This window comes from Bidens hawaiensis, unplaced genomic scaffold (assembly GCF_021521415.1).
Source record: "Bidens hawaiensis isolate Kalapana, Puna unplaced genomic scaffold, B.hawaiensis_p1.1 tig00013566_1, whole genome shotgun sequence".
Taxonomy (NCBI): domain Eukaryota; kingdom Viridiplantae; phylum Streptophyta; class Magnoliopsida; order Asterales; family Asteraceae; genus Bidens; species Bidens hawaiensis.
In genome coordinates this window covers 263,174-285,151 of record NW_027492150.1, presented here as the reverse complement: position 1 = coordinate 285,151, position 21,978 = coordinate 263,174, and the positions used below count along the sequence as shown (strand labels likewise).

At 35.3% G+C, this 21,978-nt stretch overlaps 1 protein-coding gene across 2 annotated transcripts; it reads right to left on the bottom strand.

The window, feature by feature from the left end:
• Window positions 1-12,213: 12,213 nt before the first annotated feature.
• LOC143544416 (plasma membrane ATPase 4-like) lies at window positions 12,214-20,637 on the bottom strand. Of its 2 annotated transcripts, XM_077036533.1 has the most exons (14): window positions 20,354-20,629; window positions 17,095-17,214; window positions 16,759-16,995; window positions 15,430-16,191; window positions 15,230-15,352; window positions 14,623-14,727; window positions 14,393-14,537; window positions 14,155-14,319; window positions 13,814-14,052; window positions 13,446-13,721; window positions 13,183-13,356; window positions 12,935-13,117; window positions 12,653-12,834; window positions 12,214-12,560 (listed from the first exon to the last, which is right to left on the bottom strand). In XM_077036533.1, exons 1-14 carry the CDS (start codon window positions 20,405-20,407, stop codon window positions 12,464-12,466), a joined length of 2,862 nt encoding a protein of 953 aa, XP_076892648.1. In that variant the 5' UTR covers window positions 20,408-20,629; the 3' UTR covers window positions 12,214-12,463. The 2 variants fall into 2 exon arrangements, with proteins under 2 accessions (XP_076892648.1, XP_076892647.1); XM_077036532.1 differs by having other exon boundaries at window positions 13,814-14,319; window positions 20,354-20,637.
• Window positions 20,638-21,978: the final 1,341 nt, after the last annotated feature.

The following is a 21,978-nucleotide window of genomic DNA, read 5'->3' as shown; positions in this document are numbered from 1 at the left end:
CACTCAGCAGATTGTGCTTCAATTCTTAGACAAAGTTTACTTTTTCTAGAGTCATCTTTCCATTAGACACCGTTCCCATTCCTGTAATCTTGCCTCCACTTTCTCCTGCAAAGCTCACTCTCCCTCCTTGAACAGGTTTCAAATTGTGTAACAAGTTTTTGTTACCCATCATGTGCCGGGAACAGCCGCTATCCACAACCCAAAGATTATTGGCAGCCTCGTTCAACTGTTCCTGCACGATTAAAGCAAAAGATTAGAATCTAGGGACCCAAGACCAATTGGTCTTGGATCTATACATCCCGAACTTTGGCTTTCCAAAGTTAGTCTCTGTATAATTCCTGTAAGTCCTATTAGTATACCTCCTTGTAGATTGATTGTGAGGCCTTCCAAACCTTTGTGAATTGAAAGAATTATAGCTTGTGGTTTGGTTATTAGCAGTGTAAAACTGAGATTGGTTTCTTTGAAAACCTGAATTAGTCACATTTCTGAATTTTGAATGGTTTTCATTTTTACCAGTATTATTATTACCATTAGACTTATTCTCAGTTTTAGTAGGCCTCACACCTCTGAATCTCTGCTTCAGAGGGCAATCTGCAACTAGGTGCCCTAATTGATTACACCTAAAACAACACATATGTTCAACCTTTTTATCAACAGGTGTTTTAGATGTCGAGGCATTATTACCGCCCTTTTGTCTCACATAAGGTGGGACATACGGGTTTAGCGGAGAACTCTTTTTAGTTGTTTTATCTTTCTCTCCACTATCTGGCAATACCGCCTCCTCTTTTGCCTTACCAGTCTCGGATGACTTATCCGAACTTGATGAGACTGGACTCGGATCAGAAATTTTAACACTTGAAACAGGCGAACTTGTTTCGCCTCTACTAACATCTGGTTCTTTACTAGTTACTTTAATTGGAACTGTCTGAACAACCTCAAAGTCAACAGATTTCTGAACACTAGGATTAAAAGTGTAATTGTGATTATAAGGTGGTGGAACCTCATGATAACCAATTCCTCCCCTCTTTACAGAGGAACCTTGATCACTAACAAGGTGATCAAGAATAGCAGAGGAATTTCTGAACTGCTCAAGTTTTCTATTCAGTTCCACCACTTTCACCTGGTGATCAGCAATCTGTTTTTCTCTTTCAGCTATTAGCTTGGTTTTTTCTTCCAAAACTTCATAGCTTAGATCAATCACTTGTATTTTTTCAGCAAGTTTTGCTTTTAGACTTTTAATATCCTTTTCACAAGCTTTTATTTTAACTTTATAGCTATTTTCTCTTGCTTTAGTAAAGTGATGATCTTCTTTTAAAGTTTTAAACTCAGCATCCAAACCAACATACTGATCAGTTATAGTTGCTAATTGCTCAGACAAGTTTTCACATTTAGAACAAGTAGGTTTAGAACATACCTCGGAGAGCTGGTCTTTAACATCTGCCATGAGAGCTTTTTCTTCTCCGGTAACCTTCTCATTTCCTTCAGTTTCAACCTTCGCCAAATTGGCCTGTTCGAAAGTTTCTTCAGAATGCACGTTCCAGTTGTATTCACCATCTTCTCTGGAAATCATAGCACTATAATCTTTACTACCCCCATTATGCTGTGTAGACTTGCCTTGACCACGTTCTACACGCTCATTTCTGCACTCCTTAGCAAAGTGTCTGTTTTGCTGACAGTTGTAGCATCTTACCTTCGTCTTGTCAAACCCTGGCCTTCCACCGACAAACTTTCTTCCGGTCTTTTTCATAAACCGTTTCACTCTTCTCACGATCATAGCCATCTGCCATTGTAGATCCTTTCTTCCATATCATCAGCATCAATCTGGTCATAGCCTTCATCCAACATAGCTGGATCAACAATCTTCCCCTGAATGTAGTTCTCATAGGAAGCAATAAAAGAAGCATAGAGAGCAAACTGCTCTTCAGCAGATTTGACACTCATAGGCATCTTAGAGTAGTTGTTGCTAGGAATACTTGGAGAGCAACTACTCTTGCTTGCTTGCGGTTTAGATGCACTAGATCCACCTGCTACAAAGCAAACATCACCATTCGTGTTGACTGACACATGCCCCTCATGTGATGAGTTGGCGCCCGACTCTCCCTTCGAGTAGTAGGCAGCTGATTCAGTCTTCGAACCTGAACTAGAGTTGACTTTAGCACCATACATACCTGGAACTTGAACCTGATCCGTAGGTGTCTCCTTTCTAACCATGTTAAGCTCAAAGGTTCGGAGCTTGTTAACTGCTGTCTCAAGGTCATAGTCAGCAAAGTCTTTATCTTCTCTCATCAACACAGTATACATCTCCCATTTTGGTGGGAGAGCATCAAGAAGCTTCTCAACAATCTCATCTTCTTTGTATGCAATTGAATAGTTGCTGAGTTCAGTCATCAGATGATAATATCTGGTGATGATATCATCAAGTGATTCGTTTTTCAGATACTTGAAGACCGAGAATTGAGTTTTGAGCAATTTGATCTTCGAAGCACGGATTCCCACATCTCCTTCAAACCGGTTCTCAAGAGCTTCCCAAAGCTCTCTTGCTGTCTTGTACTTTCTAAAAGTATGAAGGATCTCTTGTGGAAGAGCCATAGTGATAGCAGCATGAGCCTTGCTCTCGGCCTCATACATCTTTTTCTCTTCTTCTTCCATTTTGCTGTACTTTTTGATCTGATCACGACCTTCGTACTCCATAGTTGGTGGAATATAACCATCCTGGATGCATACCCACATTTTCGCATCATGGTACTTGACATATTGTTCGAACCGATCCTTCCAAGCAATGAAGTCAGTTCCTTTAAGCAACTTTGGGGCCTTTGTAGCTGACCCTGCTTCTACTTCCATCTTAACTAACTCTGAGATGTTAATTGACGACATCTTTCTCAAAAACTAAGAAACCCGAAAAAAATATTTTTTTTTTTTTGAAAAGTACTGTAGGCGAAGTTACGGATAACTTCGCTTAAGTCTTAACTTCGCTGAAGAACTTCGCTGATTCTTAACTTCGCTTGAGGTAAGCGAACTTAGGAGGTAGGCGGAGTTGAAGAGAACTTCGCTTGAGTTAGGCGAACTTGAGAAGGTAGGCGAAGTTGTGGATAACTTCGCTTAACCTTATATCTTCGCTGAAACCCTACGAACAGTGACGGCAACTTCGCCTGATGAACACGAAGTTTCTGCAGATCTGATTTCTGGGTTTTTCGAGGTTTTTGACGGTGTAAAGGGTTGAATACGATGGTAGGAGGTAAGAATGACACAAAAACACAAAAAACACGTCCCGCGAATAGTCGAAACGGGACGACTTCTACACCCGCGTGAATATCCCGAACCACACAATCGAGCAATTGCTCTGATACCAATTGTAGGTTCCCTGGATGGATCAACACGAGATATCTCGATCTACGTAGGTGCGGAATCCCTGCGTAGGTCGTTACGAGCGTAGAAGACACGAATAGATCAAACACGATACGATAAACAAACACGTTATATTATAACCAAAACACGTGATACAATATCACTATTACAGACACGAACTCTCGTCCTCACGTTACAGCTCTCGTAACTTCGATAATGATCACACGAACTCCTTTTCTAAGCTAAGCCGTAACCTATATAAATACACGACAACTTCGCCTGGCATGTTCAGGCGAAGTTGTCCATAACTTCGCTTGACTAACAAGTTCGCCTAAACAGCGAACTTGTTAGTAACTTCGCTTAAGACATATAAAACATAATTAATCATTACAGACTCGATTACAGACACTAGACTATGAACTACTGACATTATGCACCAACACGGAGACACAAGAATCACACAGTGAAGCTACGGGACCAAAAAGACGCATCCACCGGAAAAAACAAGTTGCAACGGACGGTTCGGGACCGGCTTCGACTCCGAGGACGAAACGGAAAGCCACTCCGTGGTCATCGGATGAGAAGGAAGCCTTGTGTCGGGCTTGGATAGTCATTTCTGAGGATCGGCGTTGCGGTAATTGTTTTAAAGTTTTTAAAAATGATTTTTAATAAAAAAGTTAAATGGAAATCTAATTTATTTATTCATTTTGCAGCCGACTACCAAAAGAGCAAGATTTTTTGGACAAAGGTTAGGGAGACGTTCTACATGCTCGTTGGGAGTACAGAGCGGAACGCCGATATGATTTCGGGTCGGTGGTCCGAAATCAGAAAATTTGTCGGCTTGTTTACTAATCTTTTCAACAGGAACAGCGGTCGTATGAGACCAAGTGGCAGTGATGATTTGGCGGTTTACAATTTCACGGTCGAAGAGTGGAAGCAGGAGTGTTTGCGGAGGTATGGGATGGTGAAGATGTGGGACGATTTAAAGTTGTGGGAGAGGTTGAAAAGGTGTTCAAACTGGGTTGAGCTGGTGGCGCCGGACGTTGATGCGGAAGTAGGGCCGAAACGGACTAAAACTAGTTCGTCTGGAGCGTATAGCACTTCAATCGGGTCGGATTGCCGCGTTGGATTCGACCTAAACGTTGCGGAGGAGGAAACGTCTTCACCACCGAGGAGGCGGCCATTGGGAAGGGACGCCAAGGGGAAAAAACCGGCTGAGGGGGAAGCCGTAAACATCGCCAATCTTGTTGAATCCCTCAATAAATTCAACAAAACCATGGAGGTGGTCTCTTATGACAAAAAGGAAAAAAGTCGAATGAGAGATTTGGACTTTCTTACTAGAGACTTCAGTAACCTAAATCCGGTCGATCAAATGCTAATGGAAAAGCAAAAGGAACGTATCCGAAAGAGGTTGATCGAAGAAGACCAAGCCGAAGAATAAGAATAATGTTTTTTTTAGTACTTTAATTTTTATTTTATTTTTAGATATTAATGTGTTTTTTTTATTAATGTGTGTTTTTTTTAATAATTTATGAGTTTTTTTAATAATACGTTGTTTGAATATATTTATAAAAAAATAAAAAAAATTCGCTGGAGCCCCTGCTGGAGCCCCTCCACACCAGGGCCAGGGGCTCCAACACTCCCCTTATCCAGTTTCTCTCTCTGCCGCACGTCATAATATTATTGGTTGGAGCCCCCATTAAAGCCCCCCACACCCCTCAGCCTTATGAGTTCAATTGTGTTTTAACAGTTGATATTTGTTAGGCTAGTTTAACTTATGATTGTGTTGGTGCCACGTGGAAATATTGTAGTGGCTACTTCAGATTTAGCATCACCTCAAATAAAATTCCTTCTAGTAGCTACTTATAATTAATAAATGTTATAATACTTCCACTAAATCATAACAAGATTAACATTAATATAGAAAATAATTAGAAAGAGAGTAAAGAAATTTTTATTGCAGGGGATGATCTTTTACTCCTTACACACATGCATATTTATAATACTACAATGCAGACATGTACGTATAGTTGGTTTGAAATATGTGTGCATCCACATGCCTTTTACTTGTAAGACTATCCAAAATAATTCATTGAATCGTAACACTCCCCCTTGGATGACACTTTTCAAACTTCGGGGTTTTAAAGTACTGCCTCATTAAAAACCTTGCTAATGGAAAACCCAATGGGAAAAAACTTTAGCTAAGGGAAAAAGAGTGCAGTATATAGCTCCCCCTCAAATTGCAGGTCGTTACATTGTTCGTACATGGCGCATGCCAATATCATGAACATGTTTCCTGAATGTTGCTGTGGGAAGTGATTTTGTGAAAAGATCAGCTGAGTTGTTGCTGGACTGGACATATCTCATTTCAACCTGATTGTCTTTAATAAGGTCTCGAGTATACTCAAAGTATCTTGGTGGTATATGCTTTGTTCTGTCACTTTTGATATATCCTTCCTTCATTTGCGAGACACAAGCTGCATTATCTTCATAGATAGGAGTTGGAATTCGATCTTTCTCTAGTCCACAAGAAATCAATATGTGTCGTGACATAGATCTTAACCATACACATTCTCTTGAAGCTTCATGCAATGCAATGACTTCAGCATAATTTGAAGATGTTGCAATGAGTGTTTGTTTCTGAGAACGCCATGAAATCGCAGTTCCTCCATTCTTAAATACATATCCAGTTTGAGATTTTGCTTTATGGGGATCAGATAAATAACCTGCATCTGCATAACCAACTAACACTTCTTTTAAATCGTTAGGATAAAATAAACCTAAATCAACAGTTCCTTTTAAATACCGAAAAATATGTTTAATGCCATTCCAATGTCTTTTAGTAGGGGATGAACTGAATCTTGCCAAAAAATTAACTGCAAAAGAAATGTCAGGTCTTGTACAGTTAGTAAGATACATAAGTGCTCCAATTGCACTGAGGTATGGTACTTCGGGACCAAGAATCTCTTCATTATCTTCGCAAGGACGAAATGGATCATTGTCAACATTGAGTGATCTAACAACCATCGGTGTGCTTAAAGGATTTGCTTTGTCCATATTGAAACGTTTTAAGAGTTTCTCAGTATAAGTTGACTGATGCACAAGTATCCCGTTATGCATATGCTCAATTTGTAAACCAAGACAATATTTGGTTTTTCCAAGATCTTTCATTTCGAATTCTTTCTTTAAAAGAGCAATTGCTTCATTAATTTCTTTTTGTGTCCCAATTAAATTTAGATCGTCAACATACACAGCTATGATCACATATCCTGATGTTGTCTTCTTGATGAAGACACATGGACAAATAAGATTATTTGTGTATCCTTTGCTTATCAAATAATCACTCAAACGATTGTACCACATCCTTCCAGATTGTTTCATTCCATACAAGGATCTTTGTAATTTGATGGAATACAAGGATCTTTGAGCTTATTGCATCGGGGAGTTTAAATCCTTCGGGAATTTTCATATAGATGTCACTATCTAGTGATCCATACAAGTAAGCTGTGACAACATCCATAAGGCGCATCTCTAAATTTTTAGAGACTGCTAAGCTGATTAAATATCTAAACGTAATAGCATCCATGACAGGAGAATACGTTTCTTCATAGTCAATTCCTGGCCTCTGAGAAAAACCTTGAGCTACAAGTCTTGCTTTATATCTTGTAACTTCATTTTTCTCATTTCGTTTTCTCACAAAAACCCATTTATATCCTACAGGTTTCATTGACTTTGGTGTAATGACAATAGGTCCAAAAACCTTTCGATTGTTTAGTGAATTTAATTCAGCTTGCATAGCATCTTTCCATTTGATCCAATCTTGTCGATTTTTACAATCATCTACAGATTTTGGTTCAGGGTCATCATTTTCTTCCATGATATCGCTTGCCACAGAATAAGAAAATATATCATCAATATTTTCCATTTCATCTCGATCCCACATTATATGTGATTTACCATAGTTTATTGACAATTCTTTATTGGAATCATTTATTTCTTCCTGAGGAAATGTTGTATCATTTATTCTTTCCTGAGGGAAGGTTTTGTCAATCATTCCTTCCTTAGGGTCAGTATCCTTCTCAGAACCCTTTCTTTTTCGAGGATTTTTATCCTTTGAACCGATTGGCCTTCCACGTTTTAAACGTTTTTGAGATTCATGAGGTGCATTATTATGGTTTTGCTTGCTTGGAATCTCAACTCGAGCTGGAGTATTAGCAGCTGGTATATGAGATTTAGTGACCCTGTTTATATCAGTAAATGCATCAGGTAACTGATTTGAAATTTCTTGTAGATGTATTATTTTTTGAACATCTGTCTCACTTTGTTTTGATCTTGGGTCTAGGTGTAACAATGATGGCACACACCATGATATATATCTTTCTTGCTTTTTCATTTCTCCCCCTAATGTCGGGAACATTGTCTCGTTAAAATGACAATCAGCAAAACGTGCTGTAAATACATCACCTGTTAAAGGTTCAAGGTATCTTATGATGGAAGATGTTTCATATCCAACATATATTCCCAACCTTCTTTGGGGACCCATTTTTGTGCGTTGTGGTGGTGCAATAGGAACATACACAGCACAACCAAAAATTCTAAGGTGAGAGATATTTGGCTCATTTCCAGAAACAAGTTGTGTGGGAGAGTATTTATGATTTGCACTTGGTCTCACGCGGATTAATGATCCAGCATGCATAATTGCATGACCCCAAATAGAAACAGGGAGTTTTGTCCTCATTATTAATGGTCTAGCTATTAGCTGTAGGCGTTTGATCAACGACTCGGCTAAGCCATTTTGTGTGTGTACATGAGCAACAGGGTGTTCTACAACAATCCCCACAGACATGCAATAATCATCAAAAGCATGTGATGTAAATTCTCCCTCATTATCAAGCCTTACTCTTTTAATGGTATAATCCAGAAAATGTGCACGTAATTTGATAATTTGAGCAAGAAATTTTGCAAAAGCAACATTACGAGTCGATAATAAAGAGATATTAGTCATCTGCTGGATGCGTCTATTAAGACCATGAAGTATCTAAATGATCCACATGGTGGATGAATTGGTCCACATATGTCACCTTGAATTCTTTCAAGAAACATTGGTGTTTCTTTATCGACTTTTAATGGCGAAGGCCTTGTAATTAATTTTCCAAGAGAACAAGATGTACATTGAGGCATTTTATCTATTTTGTGGATCTTTTGACCTTTCAGTGGATGCCCATGTGTATTTTCAATTATCCTTTTCATCATTGTGGATCCTGGATTGCCTAATCTGTCATGCCATAAGTTTATGATACCAGAATCGCAACAATTTTCTTTGACTGCCATATGTGCTTGAGGCACATTTATATATGTATAATGCAAACCAGAATGGAGCATTGACAATTTTTCCAATATTTGATCTTTGCTTATGATATGCAAATATTTTTCATTACTAAAAGTCCTTGACTGAGTATCATATCCATTATGATATATGTTTCTGAAACTCAACAAGTTTCTTGTTGATTTTGGGGAAAATAAAGCATTTTCTATTTTAAGCTTTGTACCATTTGGTAATGCTAAATTAGCTTTTCCCACTCCTTCTATCAATTTTGTAGGACCTGATATTGTATTGATGATCCCTTTTGTTGGTTTCAGTTTATAAAAATATTTTTTAGATCTAGGTATAGTATGCGTGGCTCCACTATCCGCTATACATATATCTTCTTCATTTGTTTGATCTTGTGCTCCGGTGATTTTCATTTTAAATCTTGAAAAATATTAAGAAAAAAATAAGTGTATAACAAAGACATATGATATTTTAATAAGAACTTTATTTAATTGAAACACAAGTAGCACATGAAAGAGGAACTACATAATTAAAGATAATGAGAACACACTTAATAACTGCATCTAATTATAGTAGTCAAGCAACTTTGTTTCAAAGTTCTACCCCAAAGTCTTCAACACTCAGCTCAGCATTGATATTATTAAAGTTATCAACATGGTTCACTTCTTTCTCTTTTCCTTTTAGAGAGGCTTGGTACAGTTCACACATATGTGGAGCTGTGCGACAAGCCTTTGCCCAGTGGTTTGTACTTCCACATCTAAAACATGAAGTGCCATTGTTTTCGGACCTACCAGCTTCATTCCAATTATTTTGGTGGTTGGAATTGGTATTGTGTGGGACATGATAATTATTGGCTCTCTGGTTACGACCACGACCACGGCCACGGCCACGACCGTAAGAGTTATTGTTCCATTTGAATGGATGCTTACGATCATTAAAATGCCTTTTGTCAAAATGACCACGTCCACGTCCACGGCCTCGTCCTCGACTTTGTTCCCATTTATGATCAGAATTTTTATGAGAACTTTTGTGAGCAACATGTGCTTCTGGTATTGCTAATGAACCCGTGGGACGAGATTGATGAATTTTCATCAATAATTCATTATTTTTCTCTGCTACAAGGAGTAATGCATTTAGATCAGAGTATCTCCTAAAATTCTGCAAACGATAATGTGTTTGCAAGTTTATATTTGATGCATGAAACGTGGAGAAAGTTTTCTCTAACTTTTCTTCCTCTGTTACGGGATACCCACAAAATTCTAGCTTTGAACAAATTCAGTATAAAGCAGAGGTGTAATCATTTACCCTCTTAAAATCTTGGAACCTAAGACTGTTCCACTCATCTCTAGAAGTAGGAAGTAAAACTTTCTTTAGATGACCGAATCTGCTTTTCAAATCTTCCCATATCATATATGGGTTATCATAATTAAAATACTCATGCTGTAATAATTCATCAATATGTTTATGGATGAAAACATCAGCTCTTGCTTTATCCTGGTCAGAGCAATCATTGTATTCTTGGATTGTGTCTAACACATCCATAGATTTTAAATGTCTTTTGTCATTTGCTGTCCAAGACATATAATTTTCTCCAGAAATGTTGAGTGCAGGGAATTCGAGTTTTGCTATATTTGACATTTTGTTGCTAAACATAATAGAGCAAATAATAAGATAAATATTAGAATCCATATATATCAATCAACAATGAGATACAATACATTGGTAGAGCTATAAACATATAAAAGAAAAAGAAAATGCCGAAATCTTCAGATGGGAGATTAAAAATTAGAATGAGAAGTAGTATAAGCATTATAGTGACCAACAGTAAAACTGGGTGAATCATTTTGAGAACTTTATCTTGGATAAATTTAATAAGAAGAATGTTTGTTGTAAATGAAATGGGGTTAATGATTGGTTATTTATAGTGAAAATTTATAACCTTTTTACAATGGTTATATTACCGTTTTATAACGGTAACAATACCGTTTGTATGTGTGTGTGTATATTAATTATTTTAAAGTAAGATAATAAATAAGATATTAAATACAGTTTATTTTATAAAATATATAATTAGTATGCACAATAATAAAAATAGAATTGTTAGTGTAAATAAATCTAACTTCTAAATGAGATATTAGTGTGCATATATAAATAAAAGTTAAAATAGTTATCAAATTTTAATAACAATATTTATACACATTATTGCTATTACTCAGTATATTAGTTAGTATATGTATATGCATAGATATATATCTAATGTACATAATTAAAGAAGTGTTTATGATGCTTATGTAGATACCTTTGTGTCTATTACCTTTCTTGGTTAGGATATAAGCGGCTCGTGCTGATAACGTGTTATAATACTTCCACTAAATCATAACAAGATTAACATTAATATAGAAAATAATTAGAAAGAGAGTAAAGAAATTTTTATTGCAGGGGATGATCTTTTACTCCTTACACACATGCATATTTATAATACTACAATGCAGACATGTACGTATAGTTGGTTTGAAATATGTGTGCATCCACATGCCTTTTACTTGTAAGACTATCCAAAATAATTCATTGAATCATAACAATAAACATATTTTTCTCACCCCAATTTTTCTTTTACATGACTTTGCTAACATATCAATGCATCATACCGACCAATATGATTTTAACGAGCACCACTTAAATGTCTCATATAAACATTAGGTAACGTATCATGTGTCAGTTTAACACGTCATACTCTGCTTGCCATATCGTATGTATGGTTGGTTTTTTCTGTCATACGATGCAAAGTCGTTTCATTTTTAGAGTAGACGATAACTTTGTGTATGTGGGGCATTTAATATATAAACAAAGAAGATTAATTTATTTATTTGTATGTAATATAACGTAATATAAGCTTGTTAGTTTTTAATCACTAAATAGTAATATTTTAATTTACCAAAAGAAAAAAGAAGAAGAAAACAAACACTAGATACAACTTGGTTATGGTTGAAAACACCCACAAACATGTCCAGTCGTATTATACAAATTAAAAATATTGACTGAAATTTTAATTAATATATTATAATAAAGAAAAAATTGTTGATAAAATAAATAAAATACATTATAATACTGCATCAAAATCTAAAAATGGAGTAAAACTGCATTAAAACATTACATATTTTTGTTATTTTTCCAAAATAATTTAAAATTTATATGATCATATATTACATGAAGAATTTAGTACTAATTTCCGTTTATGGGATATAGAGATCATTAACCTAGTAAATAAAATATAAAAGTTGTCAAACCAAATGATTATATGCTATTAATGCATTGGAGAAAGTTAACAAAGAAACTGAAAAGGTCTTTGACAGGGGGCTAGTCACATCACCAAAACATCAACACCTATGTCTTAAAGACGGACAACTGTGTCCTTGTGGCAAGAATGGCCACACACGAAAAGGCCGTATGAGTCGTAGGCTCACAAGAGTTTCCAGTAAAACTTAACTTGTAGATTACATGCACATTATCATTGATTTGTTCATTACATTGATGCATTCATACAAACAAAGGAAACTATGTCATAAGAGAAAATGTTCACAACTTTTTGCTTCACTGCTAACAAGAAGCGACCAAACACGAACCCCATACAAGGGGAATTAAATTCACAACAAAACACCAACTTTAACGACTCGTGGCTGCCTCGCAGCACACAACACTTCTCCCAACACGGTCTTTCACTTGACCTTCATTTTATAATAAGTTAAAAGGTAAAAAAACCGACTAGTTTCCCTTATCAAAAGTTCCTTATACTGTATAATGTTGTTGAATGGTGTCAATATCGAGCCCCTTCAGTTTCACCACCGACTCAACATGACCTTTGAGTGTAAGCACCTCTCGTAGCCTATAAAACATAACGTGTTTATTAAACGTTATTAACTTTATTTAACATAATCTTAAAATGTGAAAATTTGGTATTCGTTTTAAAACAAGTACCTTGCAACTTCAGCACGTCTTTTGGCTTGTTCAGCGATTTCAGACAGTTCTCGGTAGCTACTCTTTTCGTTAAAGAGGTTTGAGGTGTCAGGTGCTTGAAGCCCATGCAAGGTCCGTTGAGCATGGGCCCATTGGGCCTCTCTTTCTTCTCTTCCATAATCCTTCTTAGTGGTGAAAGCAGTCTATACAACAAACAAACACATGACAAATTATTTTTAAGTTATAAGTTTTTAAACTTATACAACATTTGTTATTTGAATATATATACACATTTATACGTACCCTGTTGTCGATCATGTTGAGCCATGCCTTCCCGCTAAGGATGTATCGAATGGCAAACTTCATGAGATCAAGAGGGAAATAAAACACGATACTGTAAAGCCAGATAATACCGGCCCATTTCCACCCGACTCCCTTGATTCTCGCGAATCCCCAGTTTGCGTATACAGCTATTAAAGTTGCTACCTGAAATATTAACAAGTGTAACATGTTAAAAACTGGGGAAAAAAAAAGGAAAAAAAAACATTTACCAGTTGTGCAGCTAGGAAAGCACCCATGAGTAAGAACCCGGGTCGCTCCACAAACGACCAGCTTCGTGAGCGAGTGACAAAGATTAAAGCTTGGCTCACAATACTGACTTGTAAATATAAAGCAGCCATCATCTCGGGCTCGCTAGTTCTCAAAGACTTAACATCAAATTTATCCTACATATGCCAAAAACAAAATATGAGCAACATTGTAACTTGTAAGATTTATTGATTTATGTATTTATGTTTTAAAGTTTTATTATTACCGTGAAGAAGTCGGTATCTTTCATGATCCAGAAGAAGATAACTGTCATTAAAGCTAAGTAACCACCAAGAACAACTCCAGTAGCAAAGATCTCTTTTAGCTTCCAGCTGTCGGGTAACGGAGACGGTTTCACTCTATCCTTTGAGATTGTCATGATGGTACCATCATTAAGGATTGCAATAATAAGGACCATGAATGGTGAGAAGTCAAACTTCCAGATCAAAGCAATGAACATGAACCCAAACACGATACGAATGGTGATAGAAACCGCATAAATCTGTAAAACAAAAACACTTTAGTAACTTAAAAGAGTTTATTTTTTTATTAATTATTAAATATTAAATAATGTTTAAAATGTTGTATACGAACCGTGTAATTCTTCATTCTTTGGAAAATAGCGCGACTAGTCAACACAGCACTGATGATAACACTAAGACCGGGTTCAGTAAGCACGATATCAGATGCACTTCGTGCAGCATCGGTAGCATCAGCAACTGCGATACCGATATCAGCCTTCTTTAACGCGGGTGCATCGTTCACACCGTCACCAGTCATACCACAAATGTGTTTTCTCTCTTGTAACTTCTTCACAATTTCATACTTGTGTTCTGTATGGTTAAAAAAATACATGTCCAACTTTAGTCTTAAATTATAATAAAAAAATATTAACAAATGCAAAAGTAGTTGTTTAGTTGAATATATATACTCACCAGGGAAAACCCCGGCAAACCCGTCAGCTTTCTCGATCAACTCATCGATCGGGAGTCCAGCTATTGACTCGTCCTTGTGTCCACCGAGTAGTGAAGAAGACGGGTACATGTTTGTTCCCATACCGAGCCGTCTACCAGTTTCCTTAGCAATAGCAAGTTGATCACCTATATGATACACAATATCATATCAGTATTAATCAAATTAATATCAATATATACATGTATGCATTATACTTACCAGTAATCATCTTAACATTAACACCAAGATTGAGGGCTCTGCGGATGGTCTCAGCACTGTCGTGCCTCGGGGGATCAAAGAGAGACAACAATCCAACAAACTCCCATGGACCGCCCGGGCTGTCTTTTGACTTTTGTGGTACTTCCTGCAAGTTTAACATTATCTAGTTAACAAACTAACAAAGCATGTTACTTGTACTAGATTAAACTAGCTTAATGATTAATGTAAACCTGTCTTGCAACACCCAACGATCGCAGCCCACGTTCGGCAAATTTGTCAATCATGGCATGAACTTTCTTCTTCAAGTCTTCTTTGCATCCACAAAGAGTCAAAATCTGTTTCAACATTCAAGAACAATGAGTGCTTTGTTTTTACTCTTTTTTTACCTTCATTTAACAAATATATTAAGTTAACCAAGTTTAGGTTCTAAGGCTAACTTCTGTCAACTTTAGGAACAATGACCAAAATGCCCTTTTACTGTAGTTTAGTGTTATGTTCATGTAAAACGACCAAAATACCCTTTTACTTTGATTTAATGTTAACTTTAAGTAAAATTACCAAAATACCCTTTTACTTTGGTTATTGTCACTTAATAAATAGTTAATAAACTTATTAAGTTAACCAAGCTTGAGTTCTAAGGCTAACATCCGTTAACTTTAATAAAAATGACCAAAATGCCCTTTTACTGTACTTTAGTGTTAAGTTCAGATAAAACGACCAAAATACCCTTTTACTTTGATTTAATGTTAACTTTATGTAAAATGACCAAAATACCCTTTTACTTTAGTTTATTGTCACTTAACAAATAGTTTAATAGTCAAATAACAACTGCATTACCTGTTCTGGTGCACCTTTGCTAGCTCTAAACCAGTTGCCACTATTGTCAATGTAAGTCAATGCAGTCCTCTTGTCCACCGGGTTGAACGGGAAGAAATGGACCTCTCGGATTCCAGCTCGCGCCTACAGAAACATACCGGTCAATAACATCCAAAACAACATTAACAATAACAATATTATTATTAATAATAATAATATACCTCTTTGGGATCAGCAAGGGTACCAACAATAGCAGCATCAATAGCATCTTGGTTTTCCATCCTAGAAGCTCTAGCAGCATAAAGCAAAACTTGTTCCTTATCCAAACCTTTACCAAACACCTCAATCAAATTCTTATCAACCGTAAGCTTGTTCAACGTCAAAGTCCCTGTCTTATCACTGCACAAAACATCCATTCCCGCCATTTCTTCGATAGCAGTCATTCTTTTAGTAATAGCACCTTGTTGTGAAAGCCTATGTGAACCAATAGCCATTGTAACCGAAAGAACCGTAGGCATAGCAATGGGAATCCCACCAATAAGCAAGACCAAAAGATTGTCAATCCCTTTCCTATACTCTCGGTGTTGGATCGGATACATGACAATGATCTCAACTACCATTCCAACTGCAATGGAACATATGCAGAAGTTTCCTATGGCTGTTAGAACCTTCTGGAAGTGTCCGACTTGGTTCGTGCTGTCGACAAGATGTGCAGCCTTGCCGAAGAACGTGTGGACCCCGGTTGCGATGACTACTGCTTCTAGTTCACCTTGTTTGCATGTTGAACCTGAGAACACTTCGTCGTATGGGTTCTTGGTGACTGGGAGTGATTCTCCTGTAAGGGCAGATTGGTCAATCTTTAACGGGTCGCCTTCTAGTAGACGCGCGTCAGCTGGTACAATGTCGCCGAGTTTGATGCTTATGATATCTCCTGGAACTAGTATAGCAGCTTCTTGTTCACTCCATCTTCCATCTCTTAGAACCTGAAGAAAGATTATGAGATTAATATTATTATTAGAGTGGTCGAAGTTTAACTTTCGTTGACTTGTCCGTTAACTTTAGGTGAAATGACCAAAATACCCTTTTACATTGTTTTACCATTAAATTTAGGTAAATGTCCAAAGTACCCTTTACCATGTTTTACTATTAACTTTAGGTAAGATGACGAAAACAACCTTTTTACCTTGTTTTATCATTATCTTTAGGTCAAATGACCAAAATAACCTTTTTACCTTGTTCTATCGTTAACTTTTTGTTAAAAGACCAAAATAACCTTTTTACCTTGTTTTATCGTTAACTTTAGTTCAACTGACCAAAATAATCATTTTACCTTGTTTTATTGTTAACTTTAGGACAAATGACCAAAATAACCCTGTTACCTCGTTTTATCGTTACCTTTATGTTAAATGACCAAAATAACCTTTTTACCTTGTTTTATCGTTAACTTTAGGTCAAATGGCCAAAATAACCTTTTTACAATGTTTTATCGTTAACTTTAGGTCAAATGACCAAAATACCCTTTTACCTTGGTTAAGAAAATGGTAACGAACCTTGGTTTTCGGTGCAAGACCAGCCATAAGTGCAGCAGCAGCATTTCCAGCATTGTTTTCTTCAATGAAACTGATGGTGGAGTTGATAACAAGCAGGCAAACGATACCGACAAAATCTTGCCAATCCGGCGGCTTCCCACCACCGTTAGCAAGCGCAATGGCCATGATGGCTGCAGCCTCCATGACCCATGACAGAGGGTTCCACATAAACCCAAGAAACTTGAGGAATTTGCTTTCCTATTATTAACAAAAAAAATGTATTAGTAAGTTTTAAGTTTTAACCATTTGGTAATAAAAAAAACACTTTTAGTTATAAAAATAATAATAATTGAACACCTTTTTTTCTTCCAATTTGTTGGGTCCAAATATTTCAAGCCTTTGAGCTCCTTCATCTGAGCTCAAACCTTCACGGTTGCATTTCAACTGCTCAAACACCTCTTCAATTGGTACTTTTTCCTGTATTGATATTCAAATCATTAATAAGCTACATTAGATTATAATTTATAACACATCGAAATATAATGCAAACAATTAACAAGTTACACCGTTAGCCTTTTTGGATTAGTGAAACTAAGTTATTTAAATAAAAAATGTTTTCATATATGTTGGATCTTATCATTACTATTCGTTATATGAAGTTTTTTTACACGACTAAGTAAGCTCCGCAGCTTTAAACGTAAGAAATTATGTTAAACAAAAGTATGAACATGATAATTAACTAATGAATAACTTATTACAAGTGGTACAAAACTATTTTCATGATAACGGTCCCAATGTATGACTAAAGATTTTTTACTAAATATAATAATAATAATAATAATAATAATAATAATAATAATTGAAACACTTGAACATGCGTTACAAGTTGACTTTGCCACTAACGTAAATGGGCCGGGCCCACAAACGAAGAAGGTGCTAATCTAGACAGAAATTACATCCATTTTATATTTATTAATTATATTTGTTTAAAATTATAAACCAACCAACAACGGCACGTTGCCCAACAAGAGAAAAATCCAAAAAGATTTATTATATATATGCAAAAAAAACAATTACTTGACAGAATTCCATGTCTAAGTACAAATTAAATATTATTATTATTACATGAAATGATATTTTTTTAAACGTTAAAGTTTTTTTCATAAATTTTATCTCATGTTTTAAGCTAAACCAAGTTAATAGTTTTATATGTTTTAATAGGTATGGTATGTTTGATTGAAAGGAATAGAATGAAAGAGGAATTGAATGAGATGAGGAATGGAATGAGATCATTACAATTCCTTTGTCTTGTTTGGTTAACATATGAGAATGAAATGATTAATTACTTTATGTTGTTTGATATCCGAAAAAATTTTTAGAAATGAAATAGAAATAATAAAAATATTCCTATTCCAATATATATAAATATTTACAAAAAAAAACCTGAAATAGCGACAGCGATGGTAGCTTTGGAGATGAAAATGGTGGTGGTGGTCAAGCGATGGTAGCATTGGTAGTGATAGCGGTGGTAGGGTGGTGATGACGGTGGTGGTGGCGGTTATGGTCAGGTGGCGACGATGGTGGCGGTGGTAGCTTTGGTGGTAAGGTGGTGGAGGTGGTGATGGCGACGGTGACGGTCAGGTGGTGGCGACTGGGGTGGTGGTGGTGACGATGGCGGTGGTGGCTATGGTAGTGGTGGTGGTGGTGGCGGTGGTTGTTGTTAAATGATGGTGTTGTTGAGAAAGTAGGTTGAATGATGAATGGAATAAAAAAATGGGTGGGAATGAATGGTTTTGATGGAATGAGATTCCATGTGTAATGGATGATTCTATTCCATTGTGCAACCAAACACCTCTTATTTCATTCCCACGTAATGAATCATTCCATTCCGTCTGTCATTACTGCATAACAAACGCTACCTTATATTTTTAATTTATTTTTTAAAGTGGAGTATATTATTACTTCCATAAGTAGTTATTTATTTACAAAACAGGTCATCAAAAACAAATAAATCCAAAAATATGCGTCAAACTCCATTAGTCAGAGCTACTAACAAAAGCAGAGATAAAAGACAAGTTTTATTTTTTTATTATATTGTTTTTTGGTAAATTTGGTTTACATGTAATTTAATAGATGATAAACAAGATTAACGTACAAAAACGTACTTTAATGTTTTGATTTAATTATGTATTAAAATATCCAAATATTTTGTAAAAGGTTCTTATAATTACAAAAGTGTAAGGTAAAAAAAAAGTTTAAGGGTCACTTTTGTACTTTTGTTTAGTACAAGGAGTAAATTGGTAATAAGATAATTACTAAACAATATCTAAAGATATTTTGTAAATGATATATATCAAAATTTATTTGCATTAAATGTTATTCAAAACATTACCCTATGATGTTCAATGAATACTAAAAACATTAATGTATAATCTTGAAGATGCATTGAATAATTTTAATACTAGAAAAATTGTAAAACCTAAATATATTGTGATTGATACCTAAAATAAATCAATTGCTTTCCAAGTAAGAATCTTATTTGTAGTTGTACTTTAAGCAGCAGAGGATGTACATTTTTACGTTATATCGATACCATAAATGGTCAACTAATAATTAATGGATAAAAACTAATTAAATAAAATGTTAATCCCCAAAAAATACTAATCTCAATTTTCAAGATAAGAATACAAAGCGTATGTTTGACAAAACTAGCTGGAAGCTGTTGGCTGGAAGCTGTAGCTGGTAGCTGGAAGCTATAGCTCTTTAGATATATTTAGATGTTTGGCAGAGTAGCTGGAGCTTTTAATAAAACGTATAAAATTACTAAAATGGGCATAACTAAAATCAATAATGTTAAATGTATTTATTTTGGAAGGTTATTTAAGTAAATTATCATACTAAAAGCTTGTAGCTCTTTCTAAACGCTACTAGTAGAAGCTTTAAGCTTTTTCTTCTGGCCTAAAAGTTTCAAGCTCATTGAACCAAACAGAACTTTTAATTGAGTATGAGCTTTTTCTTAAAAGCTTGAAGCTTGTAACTCCTAAAAGCTCCTAAAAGTTTCATGCCAAACACACCCAAAATGTTACATCTAAAATCACAAATTAAGGAGATAATAACGGACTAAACGTAAAATCAAATCCACATAAAAAATATATATTATAATAATTTGCACCAATCAAGACGTACGGAACTAAAATGTTTCTAGCAAAAACAAAATTACGAGATGTGATTTTCATGAACATGATGGAATATTATAACTATTACTAAAAGAAGTTAAAAGTGTTTATAAAAATATTCACAGGAGACAGCCAGTTTGTCATTTAGTAGTATTAAATTAATACAATATTCAAATCGATCTGTAACCGGCAAAAACAGCTTGATTGTTTGTGAAGAAAAGTTGTCACATGAGATCTGAGTACTCAAAAATGTTCATAATATTAACTTTATTAATAATATTCATAATGTTCATAAACCTAAATCAAAATTATAGTTCATGAAAAAAGAAATGATCACAAAAGAAAATGTTTGCAATGTTCGCTAGCTGACTTGGTAGAGATCTTAACGTGTTAATATAAGAATAAGAGTTTTGGGAGTATTAGGAGTATTGTAACTTTACCAGATCGACGGTTTCATTTTTGATCCCTTCGAGACTAAGAGCATCCCCACCCATGTTAACTAGCAAGAGCACCCGAAAGCGGTATCAACGGCTAAATGTCGGTTCGATAACAATGGAGTTTGATTGAATTCAAGCTCCAATGCTAATAATATTATGTAGAGAAAGAGAGAGAGAGAAGATGTGTGAGGAAGACCTGAAATGAGGAAGAACAAGGGAGTCTCTTTATACTTCACCACACCCAACCCACCTCCTATGCATCTTCACCAAGTGGCCTCTTGTGTATTTCAACTCTAATAATTTATTATAATATTTTAATTGATGACAATATTATCACTTGTATTTTAAATGTTGGAAATGGTTATATTAAATGGGAGGTGATATCTTTTATTTGTGTGACAAATTGGGATAAAACTAAATCAACTTATTTTAGGAATTGTAATTAATGTTGAATCAGTAACGTAAAAGAAGTTATTTAATACTAATATAAAGTATAAAGTATAGACTATAATGATAAACTTGTTTTGTGATTAGTAGGAAGAAAATTTATTATCTTTGTATAAAAAAGTGTATTCACTCTATTTTTATGTCATAATATATGTATTACTTTATTGCTTGGCTATAACATATTACTAACATACTATAATATAACATTTAGCATAACAAAATATCCTACTTGCAAGTAACTCCATCTTATCTTATAACATAATAATAAACCAGATGTCGCGAGAAAATGTTGATTGTTGCTTAGTTAACGGGTGCATGGTTGAGAATCCATCAAACAAACAGCATTTATGTGTACACGAACATTAGCATTACCCTAATACGGTCATAATTGTAGTATGAGGTTCCCCGAATACGGCATGCTAAAGAAATAAGGATAAATAGTGATGTTAATTACTTTTAAGTAACAAAATTAATGAATAAGATTATTACATGGTACGTCCAAAATGTTTTAAGGCCTTTTTGTCGTATTCTTTGCACACGATACTTGAAAAGAGATACACGGTTACATTATTTTGCGAATATAGATAGGATCCCTGCATACACATTGTGTCGCCAATGAACCATAGAATTCAAAAAAGGGCATACAAGTACGGTTTACTCCCAATGTTGAATTGTTGTTATATGACATGTATAGTATTTACTTATATAGTACAACATAATAAAAGAAATTTTTTTAGTTTTATTCAAGATGGCAAGTGATATCAATTTGTAGCAATACTTCACTAAACTAATTCCTCTTACTTTTATTACATATGTTGGTTTAAACGAATCGAGCTCATCTCATCAACTTAGAAAGCCTGAGTGTAGCTTATTTCGATATCTACATCCAAAGCTAAAAGTTTGGGTTGCTAGGAATTTATCAAGTTCGAGATTGACTCGTTCACTATCTATTATCTAGTAATTAAATATATTTTATATATCTATATATGTATTTGTATTTGTATTTGTATTTGTATCTTTACTTTTGTACATGCTATATAATAAATTGAAATCCATTGTGGCATGTGCCGTCTCCATATTAGTTTCAAAATCCATTGTTGGTGTCGCCTTCACACAATCACACCTTCAACACTCGTCACAGTTATATGTACCACCTCATCATCAATGTCACCAGCACCGCC

Excerpts from the sequence above, each read along its gene's own strand:
- LOC143544416 (XM_077036532.1), bottom strand. The coding sequence starts at position 20,407 with ATGGGTGGGGATGCTCTTAGTCTCGAAGGGATCAAAAATGAAACCGTC. Across the intron at positions 17,215-20,353 it reads AAAATGAAACCGTCGATCTG|GAAAAAGTACCAATTGAAGA; the intron begins GTAAAGTTACAA and ends ATATCAATACAG. Across the intron at positions 15,353-15,429 it reads CCCTTGCTGATCCCAAAGAG|GCGCGAGCTGGAATCCGAGA; the intron begins GTATATTATTAT and ends ATGTTTCTGTAG.